Raw genomic sequence first — 16600 nt, 5'->3', positions numbered from 1 at the left:
AAGATGCAGAAACTGCCCTTGTCCAGCCTGGAGAAGAGGTGGCTTCAGGGAAAGCTAATAGCATTCCAGTACCTACATTCAGGTTATCAGGTAGATGGAGACAGGCTCTTAATGGTGATGCATGGCAGGAGGACAAGAGACAATGGGCAGATGAAACAGGAAAGGTTCAAGCTGAACATAGGGGAAAACATTACACCATGAGGACAGCCAGGCGGGGGAAAAGGTTGCCCAGAGAGGTTGTGCAGTCTCCATCCTTAAGAAATTCAAGACCAAACTGAGTAACCTGGTCAGACATTATAACTGACTCTGATTTGATAAGAAGCTAGAGAACCCTGGAAGTCCCTTCCAATGCTTGTTATCCTCTGATCCTATAAAGCCTTTCCAAAAAAAAGATACTTATCTGTTCATAATACATATGTAACCACTTTGCTGGCAGCTAATACCAGCATGCTTAAAAGATCCATTGTGTTGCCAAGTACTTAACTGAGCAGGTATGACCTGTGTGATATATTTATAAAGTTTATAAAGCCTATGAAGTTTATCAAGCATTAGATTTGTAGTCTTCAGCCAGTTTATAAGGGTTACCACATCATTGCAAACCACCAGGCACAGTATTGGAAACTCTTTAAGATCATCAAGCTATAAAGGGTTGTATTATTGAAAGATCCCAAAAGGTGTAATTGTTTCTCCAGTGTTTTTCCTGGTACCCTGATGGTGCACAGGAATGATGATTTCCATCAGTATGTACTGATATGTCTTCACTGTAACATGTTGCACGGCTCTTCTGGTGTGGCTTTTTTCCCTACTTGCTTAGAACTTGTCCTCACTTCCTGCAGATGCAGGAGAAATGGAGAGCTACTGGCCATTACTGAAGTGCCTCCAGTTATCTGAAGGCCTTTGAAAGCCAACATGTGAATTGGAGCTGTAATAGTCTCAAAGAGATAAATTATGCTGTATCACAGGCTCAGTGAGTTATTTTACTGTCCTTAAGATAAAATTGCTCCTCAAGGGCAAGTGTTACCTTTGAGGAAAATGTTTTCCTAGGTGTTTGGATTTCCAGCAAATAATGATGAAGGAAAACACAGGAAAAGCTGTATACCCTTACCTTATTTAAATGGGACATTGAATTTTCTGACCTGTCAGAAATGAAAAGTGTAGAAGAGTTAGGATTAAGGAGTTTTGCTGGGATTGAAACATGCCAATTTTAGACAATGTTTGGAAGTCACTGAGCAGAAGAGGCTTAATCTGGATCCTTAAGATACCACCCAAGTCTGGAGTTGCATTGAAGCTCTTACTGTAGATTTGCTATTCAAAGCTGTAATCGAGACTATAAACCAATGCCTTCAAAGCTATTTTTCTGCAGGTTTTTCTAATTTATCCAGCTAGTATAACTTTCTGAGGCTAAACACTTGTGTCAGCTGCATGTACACACATCCATGCTTAGCCAGCCATGGTGTCTTGGTAAACCAACTCTGGACCTGTCCCTGCATGTCTGTCTTTGTCTAGTAGGGTAGCCCCTACCTACCTTACCTAATCTCTAAATGCACAACCTCACTCCATGTAAGTTCCATTTGGAAATAAAACAAAAGGTCTTGAAAAAGCACTTAGTTGCTTCTTTCCTCTGCATTTTACCCTACCTGTCTACAGACTATTTAAGTGCATTTCACTTACATTCCTCTTTAAGAGTTAACCCTTTGGGCATACTTCTCTTGGAGAGACAATCATGGGGCTTGGGGACACTTTTTGTTACACTTGATACAATTCCCTAAATTTCATAGAGGTTTTCATAGCAGCAGTTTTTAACTGAAGGTTTTTCCTTAGAAACTTTTGCAGCTACTATCTTTGAGCATATTAAAAAAATGGTTGGTTATTTTCTTCTTCCACAAAAATCCCACCTAGTTAAAAGTATCATTAATTACAAGATGGATCATCAAAGTGAGAACAACCAGGGCATTTTATTTCACAAATCTTTACAGGACTGAAATATTTGCAATACAATTCTGGTTACGCATAAAGATTGGAGGATGAGAGGCTGGAGAGCAGGCCTGCAGAAAGACATCTGCAGTTTGGATTGATGACAAGTTGACAGGAGTCAATAGTGTGTCATGGCAGCCAAAAGGGCCACCTGTGTCCTGGGGGGCATCAGACACAGCATCACCAGCCAGGCAAGGGATGGGATTGTCCTGCTCTGCTCTGCACTGGTGTAGCCCCACCTCGAGCATTGTGTGCAGGTTTGGGTGCCACAAAAAGGACATCACACTATTACAACATGTCCAGAGGAGGGTGACCAAGGTGATGAAAAGTTTTGAGGGCCAGCTTTAGGAGGAGCAGCTGAGGTCACTTGTTTGTTGAGCCTGGAGGAGAAGGCTCAGGAGTGACCTTATTGCAGTTGACAGCTCCCTCGAGGGCAGCAGTGGATGGGGAGGTGCTGCTCTCCTCTCCCTGGTGAGCAGCGACAGGACATGAGGCAACAGAATGAAGTCACATCAGGGGAAGTCCAGGTTGGACATTAGGAAAGGGCCTTTCACTGAGACACTTGTCAGTCACTGGAACAGGCTCTCCAAGGAAGCTGTCATGGCACCGAGCCTCTCAGAATTCACAGTGTCTGGACAATGCTCTTAGTTCTGTGGTTTAGGTTTAGGTAGTCCTGTGAAGGGCAGAGAGTTGGATTTGATCCGTATGGGTCCCTTCCAATTGGAGATATTCTAGGATTCTGTGATTGTGTGATTGTGTTCTTGGGTTTCCTCAATTTGTGGAATTATCACCATATTCAAAATGGTATAAGATTGAAATTAACTAAATTCTATTTTATGTATTATATATGTAAAATATTATACATAAAATGTTAATGTAAATGATACAGCAAGTGAACCAAAAAAAAGTCTTTATTTTGTATAAACACTAGTATGACTTTCAGAAATTCAGAAGATACAGTTGTTTCAAGTAATCACCTGTGATGAATTACAGCTATGTGTAGTGGTAGAAGGTCTTTACTATCAATTGAAAATTATTATTGTAATAAACAAGACTGACCCTTACCTATGATGCAAAACCTACATTTACCTTATTATAGACTGCTGAATACTGACATTCCACAATTTATTATTTTTACTGGTGTTTCTAAAATTATTTTTTAGGAACAGTTAGACAGTGAGAGCATGAAATTGAAGCAACTTGAGGACAAAAGCAATCAAAAGGAAAGGAAGCTTTTATCTATTATTTCCAATCAAGATGATAAAATAAGAAATCTGGAAAGCAAATTGCAAGAATTAAATGAAGCGCAAAAGGGTATACAGATGCCAACGTATAAAAGGGAGGTAAGATAAGAAACCAAGTAGAGATAAAATAAAAAAGACAAACGTTTGTAAATTATTTTTTCCTTCAAACATTAAATGTTTGGAATTCATACTAATTATTCTAATAAACTTATTTTAAATTTCATCATTCTGTAATTACTAGGAAATTGTGAAATTACACAAAGCACATAGGGTACAACATTAAATACATATTGGTTAGTTGGTATGTTAATTATTTTATGGTATGTCTCAAAAATTTTCATATTTGTGAAAACTCCAAATTAGCATTTCTGGTTTATAATTTTCAGTTGGAAGTTTTCACCAAAACTGAGTTGATTTTTTCATTTTTATGCCACCCTATTTTTGTTACAGAATAGCATCCGAGGTGCTATTCTGTCCTTGTGGGATAGCTAGGGTGTAGTGATTGATGTGAATCTAACCACATACTCAGATATTAGCTACCTAATTTAGAGTGAACACAGGTAAGCGTAGGAGCACAGCAACACAGAACTTGTTGCTATCAGACTTGCTAAGCATTGCTTAGCTTACTGTGGCAAGGACTTGTATCCTGTGTTGCTGAGGGTTAAGGCAGCTCAGATGCACCTACAGGAGCTGCAGCCGCACCTGTGAGACACACCTGTGGTTACAGGCAATGTATCAGCTTATACAGATTTCTAAACTTACACATATTTGAAATCAGCTGATTTGGCAGGCGTGCTCAAGTCCGTGTCTGACTTGGAACACATATGAACTACCCAGGCCATCTGGTAATGTAGCTCTAGTGGAACTGAAGCTTAGTGACTGGTTATTATGAAAACTTCCCTTAATGCCTGGCAGATGTAAAACTATGTAATACTGGAGTGAACCACACGGTGGTAGTCAAAGTTAATAACTTATTTAAAAAATTGCTAGAACTCCTGACATATGAGCTTCCAATGTGTTCACTGAAATTTTCAGTGAATAAATTGATTTTTAAGAGGTAAAATATCTGGGTAACAAGCTTATACAAAAGACAGAATCTTACCTTATACATGACTGAAAATGAATTACAATCAAGCAATATTCTTAGAACTAGTTCCCTTTCAAGGGAGTATGAGCAGAGAAATCCATAAATGAGTTAATAAGTTAACCTAAAAGGAACTAGGAATTTCATACAAACTGCTTTTGTCATTTTGACAATGCTTTGACAAAGCTTTTGACAAAGTTTTCAATGGGACTAGGTGAAGGACCCCATGACATTTTTACTCATATCAAGGTGAAGTGCAAAATTAATATGCTAACGTGCTCAATATTTTCATATTTTATTTCAAGGTGAAAAATAAGAGAGTTGTTCCAGATAAGCCTGAATTATCTCTAGGGATCTCTGGTATTTCACCTGAAAGGTAAATACTTCAGCAGTTTTCAAATTTGCTTTTTGCTTTTCTGCAGTTAAGTAAGATCAGCTATTGCCCTCTTTTCTATACAGTACCTTAAGAACTGGCTGGGAAGGGGAGCGTCAAAGGTCAAAGAGCTAATGCAGGAAGATAATAGAGCCAACAACTATGTGCAATCATAGCTGGGACTTTACAAGTATGGAGGGTTAAGCTGGGAGGGAGAAAGAGAGCTTCTTGGTTCAGCAGGAGGTTAAACTCCTGGAAACAGCAGTGGATGTTAATGCTGGGGTTTGCATAAGTCCTAACTGCCTTGCATTAACTCTTCTGGACAGGAATGTACAGCCATTATGTATTAATTGATGGCAGCACAGCATAGGAGCCTGCTGTGCTGCCAGGAAGAGGTCCGATAGGCAGCATGAAGAAATAATTCTTGGCCTGATCCATCCTAAATGATATAGTTTGAAACCAAGTTTATCTGTAAGCTGAAGCTAGGAAGCCCCTGCTATGACTAAGGGGTCAAAAAGAGTAGATTTCCTCTTCTGCCAGTGATTTTGGAAAAATATTGACCAAAATCTTGGGTTTGCATTTCTCATAGGATTGGAAGTAATGTCATTTTTAACAACTTTGCTGGGGTCAAATGGAAGATTCTCTAAGGTGAGGTTAGCGGAGTATTAAGAGAAAGTATCAAATTCTTGCCTAGGCATCTGCTTTGAACCACTCCCATACACAGGCTAGGTGAACCACATGGATCTTTAGTCTGGCTCAGTACTCTTTTATGATAAGAAAGAGAGGAAATTAAGACTGTAATATGAGAAAGACTTGTTTGTCTTTTTGATTTATATCTAAAAAATGAAAAACCTTTACCTGTCTTCTGTCTCCCTGCTCTCAAATAGCTTCCTTACTGTTTTCTTGGAAAGAGGTATGTGACTGGTAAGATTACTGGTAATCAAACACCAGTGAGATTATACTATCACAAATGCCTAAAATATTCAGACTGCTTCTTCTAATCATAGCTATATTTTAAAGTTCTGATTAGAAACTTCAAATTTGTTTATTTCTTCTTTATCAAAACATCTGGAAAATCATCAGAATGTGTTAACAGTATCAATTTTAAATACCTCTGTAGATTTTTTTTCAAATGAGATACAAATAGACATTTGTGTCTTCAAAAAGAGAAACATGACAGAAGCAGGAACACAGTCTGATTGCTATATGAATAAGCAATAAAAAAGGAAAACAATTCACTGGATTAAAAAAAATCCCTTTTGAGATATTTTGGTGTAAAGATGCAAAAGAGAACACAAATACAACTTCACTTTTTCATCTTTGAATTTCGTTTTATAAAATCCATTATATTGTGCTTAAAAATATAAATTACTCAGCAAGTTTATCAAAATTTCACAGTGAATTTTATAGATGCATCAGTAGCTAAAAAACAGTGCCTTTGGACAAATAAACTCACACCAGCATGAGCTATTTTTACCATTCTCAGTGCAGATAACTAAATATCTGATTCCCATATGATACTCTGGAAAAGATGTAATACAATAAATCCCTCAGAATAAAAAGAAAAACCATATGATATTGTATGAAACCTGAGGGAATGAGTTCACAAACTCCTCCCCAAAATGCCAGATTGACAGAGAAGGAAAGAGCCATAACAAATGCTTTTGTGTTCCTTCTTCTGCAGTCTTGAAGTGTACTGGCAACAACAAAAAACAATTAATGTTCATAGTGGCAGAATCTTATTTTCCCTAGAATTAAGGTGGAAACAGTACCACCCTTGGAAAAGGTAAACTTCCACAAAATACCTGAAAGACTGAAAGAACTGAAAGGCTGGATTTTTGGGGGTGGTCCTTGCAGGGTCAGTTCCTATATTCAAATATAGATGTATGTGATATGACTAAACAACTCTTTGACAAAATTTTCTTTTCCTTTTTCTGCTTGCTTTTACTGAGGAGAATAAAAATATGTATACATATGCTGAGGAACAAGATATCCAAGAAAAGTAGCTTATACTATTGTTTTTCTCTGGTTTGTGCGTATGACTAGATTAAAGGTCACAACAAGCTGAATTTGTTGACTCTTTAATTTACAATTTTGATCTTCCAGAGAGAATCTGGAGACTATTTTCCAGGACATGAAAGAAGAGTGTCATCGAATATGTATGCTAGCCAGAGAACAAACAGACCAACTGAGTATATTTAAGATAAAGCCAGAACCTGAAACTGGTAATATCATACTTAAGCTCTTATTGTGATTCAACTGTTTGAAAGCTTTGCTTTATATTTGAAAATACTGCAAATTACACATACATAGAAGTACTTCCACTGTTTACCATCTGCCTTTTTCAAGTCTGTTCACATGGTGCTCAGTATTTCACCAAGAAAACGCACCGCCAGTTTTGGCATTCTATGACGAATGCTCCAAATCACATGCTATAAAAGACAGTCATCACATCAATGGCTCTTGTAATTGTTTTGTCCCTTGGAGTGAGAGGCAGGCACTTACTACATGTGATATCCCATCATACTGTGTGAATGACAGCACTTGCTTGCTTTTAATTTAGCTGTCAGTTCAAAAGATGTCTGCTATGAATGCCTCTAGCCCCATATCTGTTAGAGGAAAACTGCAGGACTGAGGAGACTCAGAGGACTTATTTTTTAGACTTCCTTGTGCAGACTTTTAAATACTGTTTTCTTATATGGGACAAAAGCTTAATCCAACACTTCCTGAAAACAAAGGGAAGGCTTGATTTTTGTTGAGACTGTGAGAGATACTGAATGTCCAGTTCTGCTAATGTTTACCTTTAATACAATATAAGCTACTATGGGTATTCTCTACTAACTTTTCTTAACAGTATGATCAGACTCTTAAGTGATTTTGATAAACACCTGCCAAATGCACACAGCTGAAGTGAAAGATGCTGATTTAAGCACTTGATTTTAATTTAGGTCATCCATTACTGAAGTTTTGTTACATGAAGTGCTGACATATATGTTGTTGCTTCAAATTGCTCTGTCTGAACTGTATTGTGATAGTCTGATTGTATGCTAATAATTTCATTATTTGGGGGTGGGAACTAGGAAGTGTGTTTGGCAACTTACTTTACAAGAATGGTTTTGATTTCCCAAGAAAGTGCCTAACTCGTCTGTATGAAAAGCCATACATGATGTAAGCCATATAGATGATAAAAGAGGTGCTTAAGTCAACGGTGTATAAAGGTGTACATGACAAAAGCTATCTAGATTTAACATTTGATTTGTTACTTCTGTGTTCCACTGTCAGAAGGCTGCTGTACAATCAGTTTTTACTAAAGTTATTCTAAACTAAAGTTAGTTATTTCTATAGTTATATCTAAGTTATTCTATACTAAAGTTACTCCTGGAAAGGAGTAACCATTACCATTTTTATTAATATAATGCCAAAAATTAAGGGTAAATTCTCCAAACAAAGGGAAAACATGATCCCATTTCTGAATAGTTACTCAGTTTAAATATTTAACTAATTTGGAAACCAGTGGGAGTTGGGTACCTGAATACCTTCTAAAATTGTGCTCATGGTGCCTAGCATGTTCTTGGCACTGTGTGAAATGGTTTGGGTTCCAGCTTCTATTTCTGCCAGAACACTTCAGTAAATATGCAAGTATGTGTTAAGAGTATGGGACAACATAATTTTCAATAAAATGAAAATGTTTATAGCCAGAAATCAAAGAGAAATATAATTACTGGAAGACAGTATTTCCTTTTATTTCTGTTCTGATAGTTTTTGTGTCAGAAGTAATGTTTGTGAAAGAGAACTACTCAAATCTCATCTCATCTCAATCTGATTTTAAAGAGAAAATAAACAGTTGAAAAGGCAGGGAAGGAAGACAAAAAAAAATACCCCAGCACCACATTTTTATAAACTATATTTCAATGGACTATTTAATATTTTCTTCATTCTTTCTTCACAGAAATACAGTTTTCCATGCCGATACAGTGCACTGATAAAACTGATGAACAAGCAGAAGAGCTTTTTAAGCCTCGGGTTATAGAGGATATAAATAGAGGTGCATCATGCATCACATCTATCACACCAAGAGGAGTGGGCCAAGATGAGGACAACAACTCTGTAGAATCACTTTCTAAATTTAATGTCAAGTTTCCACCTACAGACAATGACTCTGCTTTCTTGCAGAGCACTCAGGAAAAACCAACAGTTCCTTGTACTGGTATATCTGAAAACATGCTTCAAGATCATCATTTTAACCTGGAGCACAGAGACCGTGCTGTTAACCTCAGTAAATTGGAACCTAACTCATTTGAAGCTCATGGCATTGATCTCATGACCTCAGCTTTACAAAGCTTGACTACTGTTGACAAAACAAACCCCTCAGATCATGCAAAGATGCCCATAGAAAAGATCTGTGACAAACCAAGTTTAAAAACAACAGACAGTGGTTTCACATTTGTACCTAAGCACGCAATCCAGGGTGTACCTGAAGTAATTTTTTCTTTAGAAGCTGCTGGAACAACTGTCAGAGGTCCTCATCAGGTATCTTTCTATAAATATTCTACATTTCAAAAAACTGTAATGATTCAGACACACATTTTGCAAAGATCTTTGAGACTAGATTAATATATTCTCTAAGAAACCTCATCAGTCTTTTTTTAAGACAATCTCTCTTGTCATTTCTTCTTCCTAATACTGCAGAATGTGTTCAAGATGCTTTTCCAGTGAAAAGTCAGGAATATAAGCAGACGTAAGCCCTGGATGCTTTTTCAAATTTCAGTTCATTTAGATATTAATTGCTTCCATATCTATTTCAAAGCTGTCATTAGTCCTAAATTGTCCCCCTAGATTGCTTTCTTTCTACCCTTGATCTCAGTCGTATAGGGCACACATTGGTTTTAATTGTTTTTCATGTACAGCAGAGAATAGGAAAAATTAACCAATTAAAAAGCTAAACAGATAAATACTTCCACTATGAAAAAAGTAGCTTTTTGTCTCAGTCTGAGGTAGCAACCCTATTCCTCTGCTCTAAGAAACTTAAATTTTTGTCATTGTAGGAAAAAACATAATTATTTTTTCAAAAGAAAGAAAGTTTGCTAAAATACTCTTTCTTAGGTTTATGTATGTAATTTGGGCTTAAATCTCAATTATAGCCTGAAGTCCATGGAAAACAAGTCCCAGTAGCTGTAATGCAGAAAAATACAGTGGCATATTCTGACACTCATGTCTTTGAATACTTTGCTTCTTTTGTGTAACATCCTGTCTCAGCTGAAAGCTGGCAAAATTATGGAGCTTTATAGATTGACTTTGTGTTTGGTTTTTTTTTTTTTATTTCTGTGTTTTTTCTGGTACCTTGTGAAATGACAGATTCTCAAGAATAAGCAAATATGACAATTAGGAATTCTCTGAGGGTGGAATTTTTACTATTTACATGGATGAAGTTTTATGCTCTTTCTCAATGGCAAGGTACATGCAGCAGAAGAGCTTTACTTCTCCATTTGGTCACTGCATGACCTGAAAAACCAGCATTTGGAAAGTGTTGAAGGACATGATAGCTTTGATGTTTTCTTCTCCTAAAATTTACCCAGTCTAGTTTAATTTTCTATTGCAAACCACTTTTGAATGAAAATTTTAAAGTATTGAAAGATTGCTGCTATAAGCTTGATTTTTTTCAAAAGCTATTTTAGATATCTATTTGTAATGTAGGAGACCTCAATTCTTTACCAACTTACTAATTACAGTTTTTATTGTATTTTTCATTGGGTCCTCAGTTAAAGTTGTGACTAAGTTAAACAAATTAAGACATTTATTTTACTGCTAGTAGAATTCCTGTGGAACTTCAAAGAATTCACTCAATTTCTTGTTACTATCCTCCTTTTCTGTATTCCCTCTTCAGCCTATTCTTTTACTAGTTAGTCTGTGTATTCATTTTTCAATAGATGGCACCCTGCATTGTACATTACAGCAAGTGAAACAGCTGGTATGTGGTTATAAATTGGTAGGGGAGTATGCAGATTAAAAAGGACAGAACTGTGATTGAATAGCAGTTGAATAGCAGTAAATCTTTGACCATTGGTATTTCTGCAAAATAAGGAAATTAATTTGGACCCAGCAATTAAAATGTTAATTATTTGTTTTGTGGAGAAAAATGCACTAAGGCTAGCACTCAGAGAAAAAGGTAATGGTGAATTGTTTAGTATTTGAAAGTCATGCATACAATAGCACTGCATTGATTAAAATGTTATTTCTTATCCAGAAGTTTGTTTGAAACAAGTCCGTACTACTTTAGAATCCATTAAATGTACAATCCATTAAATGTGTGTATCAGTATATTTAAATATTCATCACCTTAATTCAGCTGCTTCCAAAATACATTTTTAAGTATTTTTCTCAATTAATTTGACTCAGCTCTAGTTTTTTCTGACTGTAAATTGTGCTAAAGATTTGGTCACAGATAATACATATGTAGATTAAAATAGTAATTTTTTTTTTTTAAGTTACTTATATACGTGCCCTTTTCACTGTGTTAACCTTAGCAAAATTTATGCATAAACTTGTTCTTAGTATTTTTGCCACCTTTCTAGGGGGAGGTTATGCTGCTTACAGCTTCTATCATCCTTTCCAAAAATGAAGGAAAAGCCAAAAAGGAGAGAATTATATACCTCTTTTTTTTTTTCCTAGTGTAGATAAAACTTTCAAGTATTTACTACATATGTTAACTTATAAAATGGAAAACCCCATAAATGCAATAGATTTGGCAACAGCAAGTTCTTGGAACTGCTCTCAGTTGGTGTAATAAATTTAGCTCTTTCCTTCTATGTGGATACTAAATCTAAAAACTCAGTACTGTTTTCTTAGAATGTAACTTTAAAAAAAAAAAAAAAAAACGTGACTGAAAAGAGCAGTAGATTAAAATAAACATGGATATTAGTGAACCTAGGATTTTACAGACTGCATTTAGCTGAGACTTTCATATAGATGCACATGTTTATTGGTATTTGCAGTTTGAGGGAGTTGTTTCCGCCAAAAATACTTCTAAGTATGTTCATGATTTTAAAAGCAAATCAGTGGTCTATTAATCTCAATATTAATGTTTTTGAAATTGAATGTCTGCTTAAATAGATCTCTGTTCTGACAAGGATATTAAACACAAGCTCAGCACTCAAGAAGTGGAAGTTAAGTGCCTGCGTGTGTGGGTAGCTGGATGGGTACCTCCCCTTGTTATGTTTCCAGGATGACAAATAGTTTTTACAATACTATTTTATCTTTTTTTCAAACGGTGCTTTAAATCATATCAGAAACAAATAATTCTAAACACATTTATGTAGTGTGTTTAAGTGTGTTAACTTGTTTAAGTGTGTCAGTGTCTAGATAGATTTAATATGCAATTTACACCAGCAACATACAATAAGTAGACTCTTTGAGTTGAAAAAAGTGGTGTGATTGCACTTAATTACTAATTAGTCAATTTAATTATATGGATTGCTGACCATAATGAAAGACAGTAAATCTGCTATTGCTATGTGATAAGCTAAACACTGTTTAAATACAGAATGGGCAGGACTCCCCAAGAAGTTCAGGGTGGTTTAAAAAGAAGGTTTAACTGCTGTGAAAGCCAGCTTAGTTGTACAGTGGGTTGTTATGAGAGAAATAAACGATAGATTCTAACTATTTGGCATGATGAATTTTAAAGAGGAGCTGAAAATTAAAAATCTTGGGTATCAGTAGCAAGAAATTTAAAACTTCCAAAGAAATGACTTTGCAAAGTATTCTTCCTTGCCTTCCCATGTGTGAGTGAAGCAAGAGGAAAAAACTGAGCCAAAAAAACCCCACTGTCTTCTAGAAAAGTTCCATCCCCACATAGAGCTCATACCAGCTTGCTGCCATTCTTTCTATTTTGTAGTCACAACAGGATGCATTTGGTTTTCAATTTACTCAAAACCTGAATGTCCTGGCCATGTAAAGTAACTATTTGATGTTGTGTTGCTAATGCTAAAGTTATGAAACTTAAGTTTTAACTTTACTTCGAAAACTGATAGAAGATTTTTTGATTCCTAGTTGGTACAATTCTAAATAATCTAAACACTTAGTCTCTGGGTTTAAGTGCCTTGAATTCCAAAGTTGAATAAGCAGACTTGCTAGCTTGAAACTAACTAGCTCAAGGAGCTGGAGCAGTGCAGCTGATAAACCAAATACAAGGTAGTTTATAGAATTGCCTGAATTCATGGATAGATATTCAAATGGTTCCAGTGAGTTTGACGCTGTCATGGCAGGAGGAATCCCAAACAAGATTATTTGTGACACAATTATACTAAAAGGCAGCCAGAGCAATTAAGTACCTTAAGACATGACATGACATACACGGATGTAATAATTTTGGAAGTAAACTGAAAAGTAGTTATATGTCAATAAAAATGGAAATAAAATAGAATCGTGTTAACTTTGTACAAGAAACATTTTATTCTAAAGTAAAAATGTATTTTCTCATTTCTGCTAAATGGCTGTTGTGTACTATGACTTCTACAGTAAAATACTGAAATGCAAAAAAAAAGCTTTAGTACATACCAGACTGATGTTACAGACTTCTGCTCATAGCAATATTTATCATAAATAGATACCAAGGTCCTATCTTGCTTTTCTTAAATGAGAACTCTCTACTTAACGTCTCTGGCCAGGCAGGTGTAAAGGAATCCTAATTTAAAGAGGCAGGTATTTTTGAAAATATAAACTACAGCATAGTGTAAACCACATTGTAAACTTCAGCAATAATAATTTTCTGTTTCTTTTAGCCCATTTGGCAGCCTCAAGACAATGATTTGCTGGCACAAGCATATGCAGACTCTGAACCGAATCAGTGTGGAATATGTGAATTCTGTCGAGAAGTTTTCCCACCATCTCTAACATCTAAGGAAGATTTTCTTCGGCATCTCAATTCCCACTTTAAAGTACAGTCTTAATGTATGAGAATTCAATGGTTCACTGTTTTTGCATACATTTATACATTTTTTTATTCAATAGATATAAGAGTTTAAGAATTAAGACTTCTTGTAACAAGAACTCATGACTGAAATTGTTTGTCACATAAGCACATTTGTCATTGTCTTTTGATAAGGCAAAATGAAACTAAGTCACTCAGTGCTGTGATTCACATTATTGCTTATTATGCTTCACTATTAACTTTGAGAGTGATGTCAAACACTTTTTCCAAATAATCTTTGCCTGAATAGCCCTGAAGTTGTGACTGTATTTATGAATGTAGACTTGCAGGATTAATGCCTTAATCTGGCTGGCAAAAATTGGTGTAATGCCAGCATTTTTTTTTACAATATCCAGTGATGTGATTATGTTCTCTCAGAAGTACATGGGAAGTAGGCCCTCATTTTTCATTTATACTATATAATTTCCAAATTTAACTTGCAGTAGTGAACTTCTTAATTCAGATTCTTGTAAAATTACCATAATAGCTGAATCCAGGTGTGCCAGAATTAGGATAGGCTTCTTTACTAGTAACAGAAATGAATGGTTGACTTTCCCAGATAATTTTTTTACTAAAGCAAGTAATCAAAAGTAACACATAAATGACCCTTTTGCCAAAATGGAACAGTAATGATTTTATGTATCTGTTACATGTTTAAAAAAAAAAAAAATTATCTTGTTCATGTACCTTTATAGCATTAATAATTACTAAAATGCTTTCAGGGAACAGGTAATATTAATATGAAGGATAGAAAGGTTAAACTTTCCCCAAAACTAATGATACAAAAGATTATTTGCCTTCCCTTCTTGTCTGCTATGATAGATTACCCAAGTCTGGTACAGACTAGAAAGAAAAGGGGGAAACCTAATCACCTGAATCTCAGTGACTTTATTTTTAACCTGAATATGCTTAGTGACTTTCTCAATGCAATTAAAATTTGCGTTTAGTTGAAACGTTGAAGTCTGATAAAGTTTGCACATTTTCTGGATTTACTGATATCAAATTTAAAAATAGGGGTGTTGCCAAGTATTTTAAATTAATGATAAAGGGTGCTTGCTTTTTGCATTTGAACTGAATATAGAGTTTAGCCCTGATATTGATAATTAGCATTAATATTTTCATAGCAAAGCACAACACTTTTATCTTTTTGAGATTTGTTTGCAGGTGACAAATTTCTGGAAGAATTAACAGCTGCATACTTTTTAGACTTTTCTGCAACTATTTTCTCTATTTTGAACACGTCATGTTTGTGACGGGCTGTCAACAGAGCGTACTGTAATAAAGAGCAGTGTACAGTGCACGTCTGCTACAGGACCTGGAGGAAGAGTTTGTTACTCTTCGGAGCTCTAAACCCTGCCGGTCCGCAGGCTGAAGAGGCGATGCTCGGCCGCGGCCGCGCCGTGCGGAGTGTGAGGCACTTCCCGGAGAGCGCGGCTGGGGGTGGCGCCCGGGAGAGGCACAACTTCCAGCCCTGGCAGGAGAGAAGGGGATTCGCACATCTCCAGCCAGCCCGACACACGGCACCGACTCGTCCTGTCAGCCGTGAAATTCGAGCTCAGAAGCTCGCGTTATTAAGAGATGCGCAAACTGCGAATCACCTTTGAAGAAAATAAAGTCATCTGTTTCTCCCCCCGCCCCCACGGCTGGGTGCGTTTTCCCCAGGAGCCCTTGAGCTGGAGAGCCGGGAGCCCTGCCCCGAGCCCCAGTCCCGCACGGGGACAAGGCTCTTTGTTGCTGGAGGCAGTCTGGGCTCCCCCGCAGCCGGGGCACTGTTGAAAACAGCGGGGAGGGCGGCAGGAGGTGGGGAGAACACGGTTGACCAAAGTCTCGTCGACCAGCAGAACCCATCCGTCTCCCACTGTGAGGGCTCCTGCCTAGCGCGGCGTTTTAGGAAGCTGTTTAATCCTGCGTGCTTAAAACTCGCTGCCTGAGGGCATCCAGATAGGCTCACCGATCAGACCGCTGCGAGGAGCACTAGTTTAGTTTTTAAACAAATAAATAATAAATAAATAAATAAATAAATCTCACGCTAAGCAATTGTGAGCGACTCGAAGTGGGAGGCGAGTGCGGTCCCTGAATGGGTCCCCCTTATACAGTTTTCCTGAAGGCGGCTGCTGCTGCCAGCAGGGACATCTGCTTTATTACACTCACCAGAGGAGGCTCAGTATTCCTCCCCTTCCCTGCCTCTTCCACACAAGCTCAACCCGGCAGAGGCGGTTGAATCCAAGTGGGAAGTAGAATGTCATTAAAAATAATAAATATGGTGGAAGGAACTTGAGAGGACAGGAAGAGCAGCAAACTCGTGCCAAGGTGTTCTACCGAATTCCAACTCCTTCAGGGCCAGCGGAGCCCTCGGCGGGGCAGCCCCGGGGCTGGAGCAGTTTCAGGGCTCCCGTACGAGCTCAGTGTCACCCCGCCCCGCGCTGACGGTGCGCGACGCGTGAGTCCCCCGCGCTCACAGCCAGCGTTCGCGGGAGCGCTCGCAAGGAGACAAACGCTCTCGGGGACACTGCGGCCGTACGGCTGCCTCAGCCTGCTGCGAGGGCTCAGCGCCGGCGGCCGGGTAGAACACATGTAGCTCCTCTGTCTCTCCGGCTAACTCGACATCTGCTCGTAGCTCCAGTAATTAGACTGTCACTGCTTGTTAGAGGAGAGGAAAACGCTCCTATGACAGATTCCACGAGACCTCTGTTTTTTAAAATCTCGCAGAAATCGCCAGAGCATTAACTGAGATTTCTTATTTCTCTAGAATCAGAAGGAAAGAAGTTCCCTCTCCCATCTCGCACTCCAATCAGATCGCTCTTCCGACTCCCATGAAACAGTGAATTCACTATAAGAGGCTGAGGAAGTTACCTTCCTTCCCCTGCCTGCTTGGGAGGAAGAGGGAGCTTCCTGGCCTTGTGAACTTGCTTTTAAAATCCCTTCCCTGTATGGCTGTATCTAACCAGATAATAGAAATG

General features: G+C 37.6%; 2 protein-coding genes across 9 annotated transcripts in view; one reads left to right on the top strand and one right to left on the bottom strand.

The window, feature by feature from the left end:
* TANK (TRAF family member associated NFKB activator) overlaps positions 1-15673 on the top strand; it is a 28963-nt gene extending 13290 nt beyond the window's left edge. For all 4 annotated transcript variants that reach the window (XM_086898550.1, XM_086898551.1, XM_086898552.1 and 1 more), the window contains 5 exons: positions 3138-3317; positions 4608-4678; positions 6782-6900; positions 8625-9205; positions 13453-15673. In XM_086898550.1, the coding sequence (XP_086754676.1) occupies positions 3138-3317; positions 4608-4678; positions 6782-6900; positions 8625-9205; positions 13453-13620 (1119 nt within the window). In that variant the 3' untranslated portion in view covers positions 13621-15673. The remainder of the gene's footprint in view (positions 1-3137; positions 3318-4607; positions 4679-6781; positions 6901-8624; positions 9206-13452) is intronic.
* RBMS1 (RNA binding motif single stranded interacting protein 1) overlaps positions 1-16600 on the bottom strand; it is a 339988-nt gene that overhangs the window by 292912 nt on the left and 30476 nt on the right. The gene's annotated exons all lie outside the window — the stretch shown is intronic.

The sequence above is a fragment of the Cyanistes caeruleus genome, chromosome 7 (assembly GCF_971803275.1).
Source record: "Cyanistes caeruleus chromosome 7, bCyaCae1.hap1.1, whole genome shotgun sequence".
NCBI classification, from domain to species: Eukaryota; Metazoa; Chordata; class Aves; order Passeriformes; family Paridae; genus Cyanistes; species Cyanistes caeruleus.
This window is presented reverse-complemented; position numbering and strand designations above follow the sequence as displayed.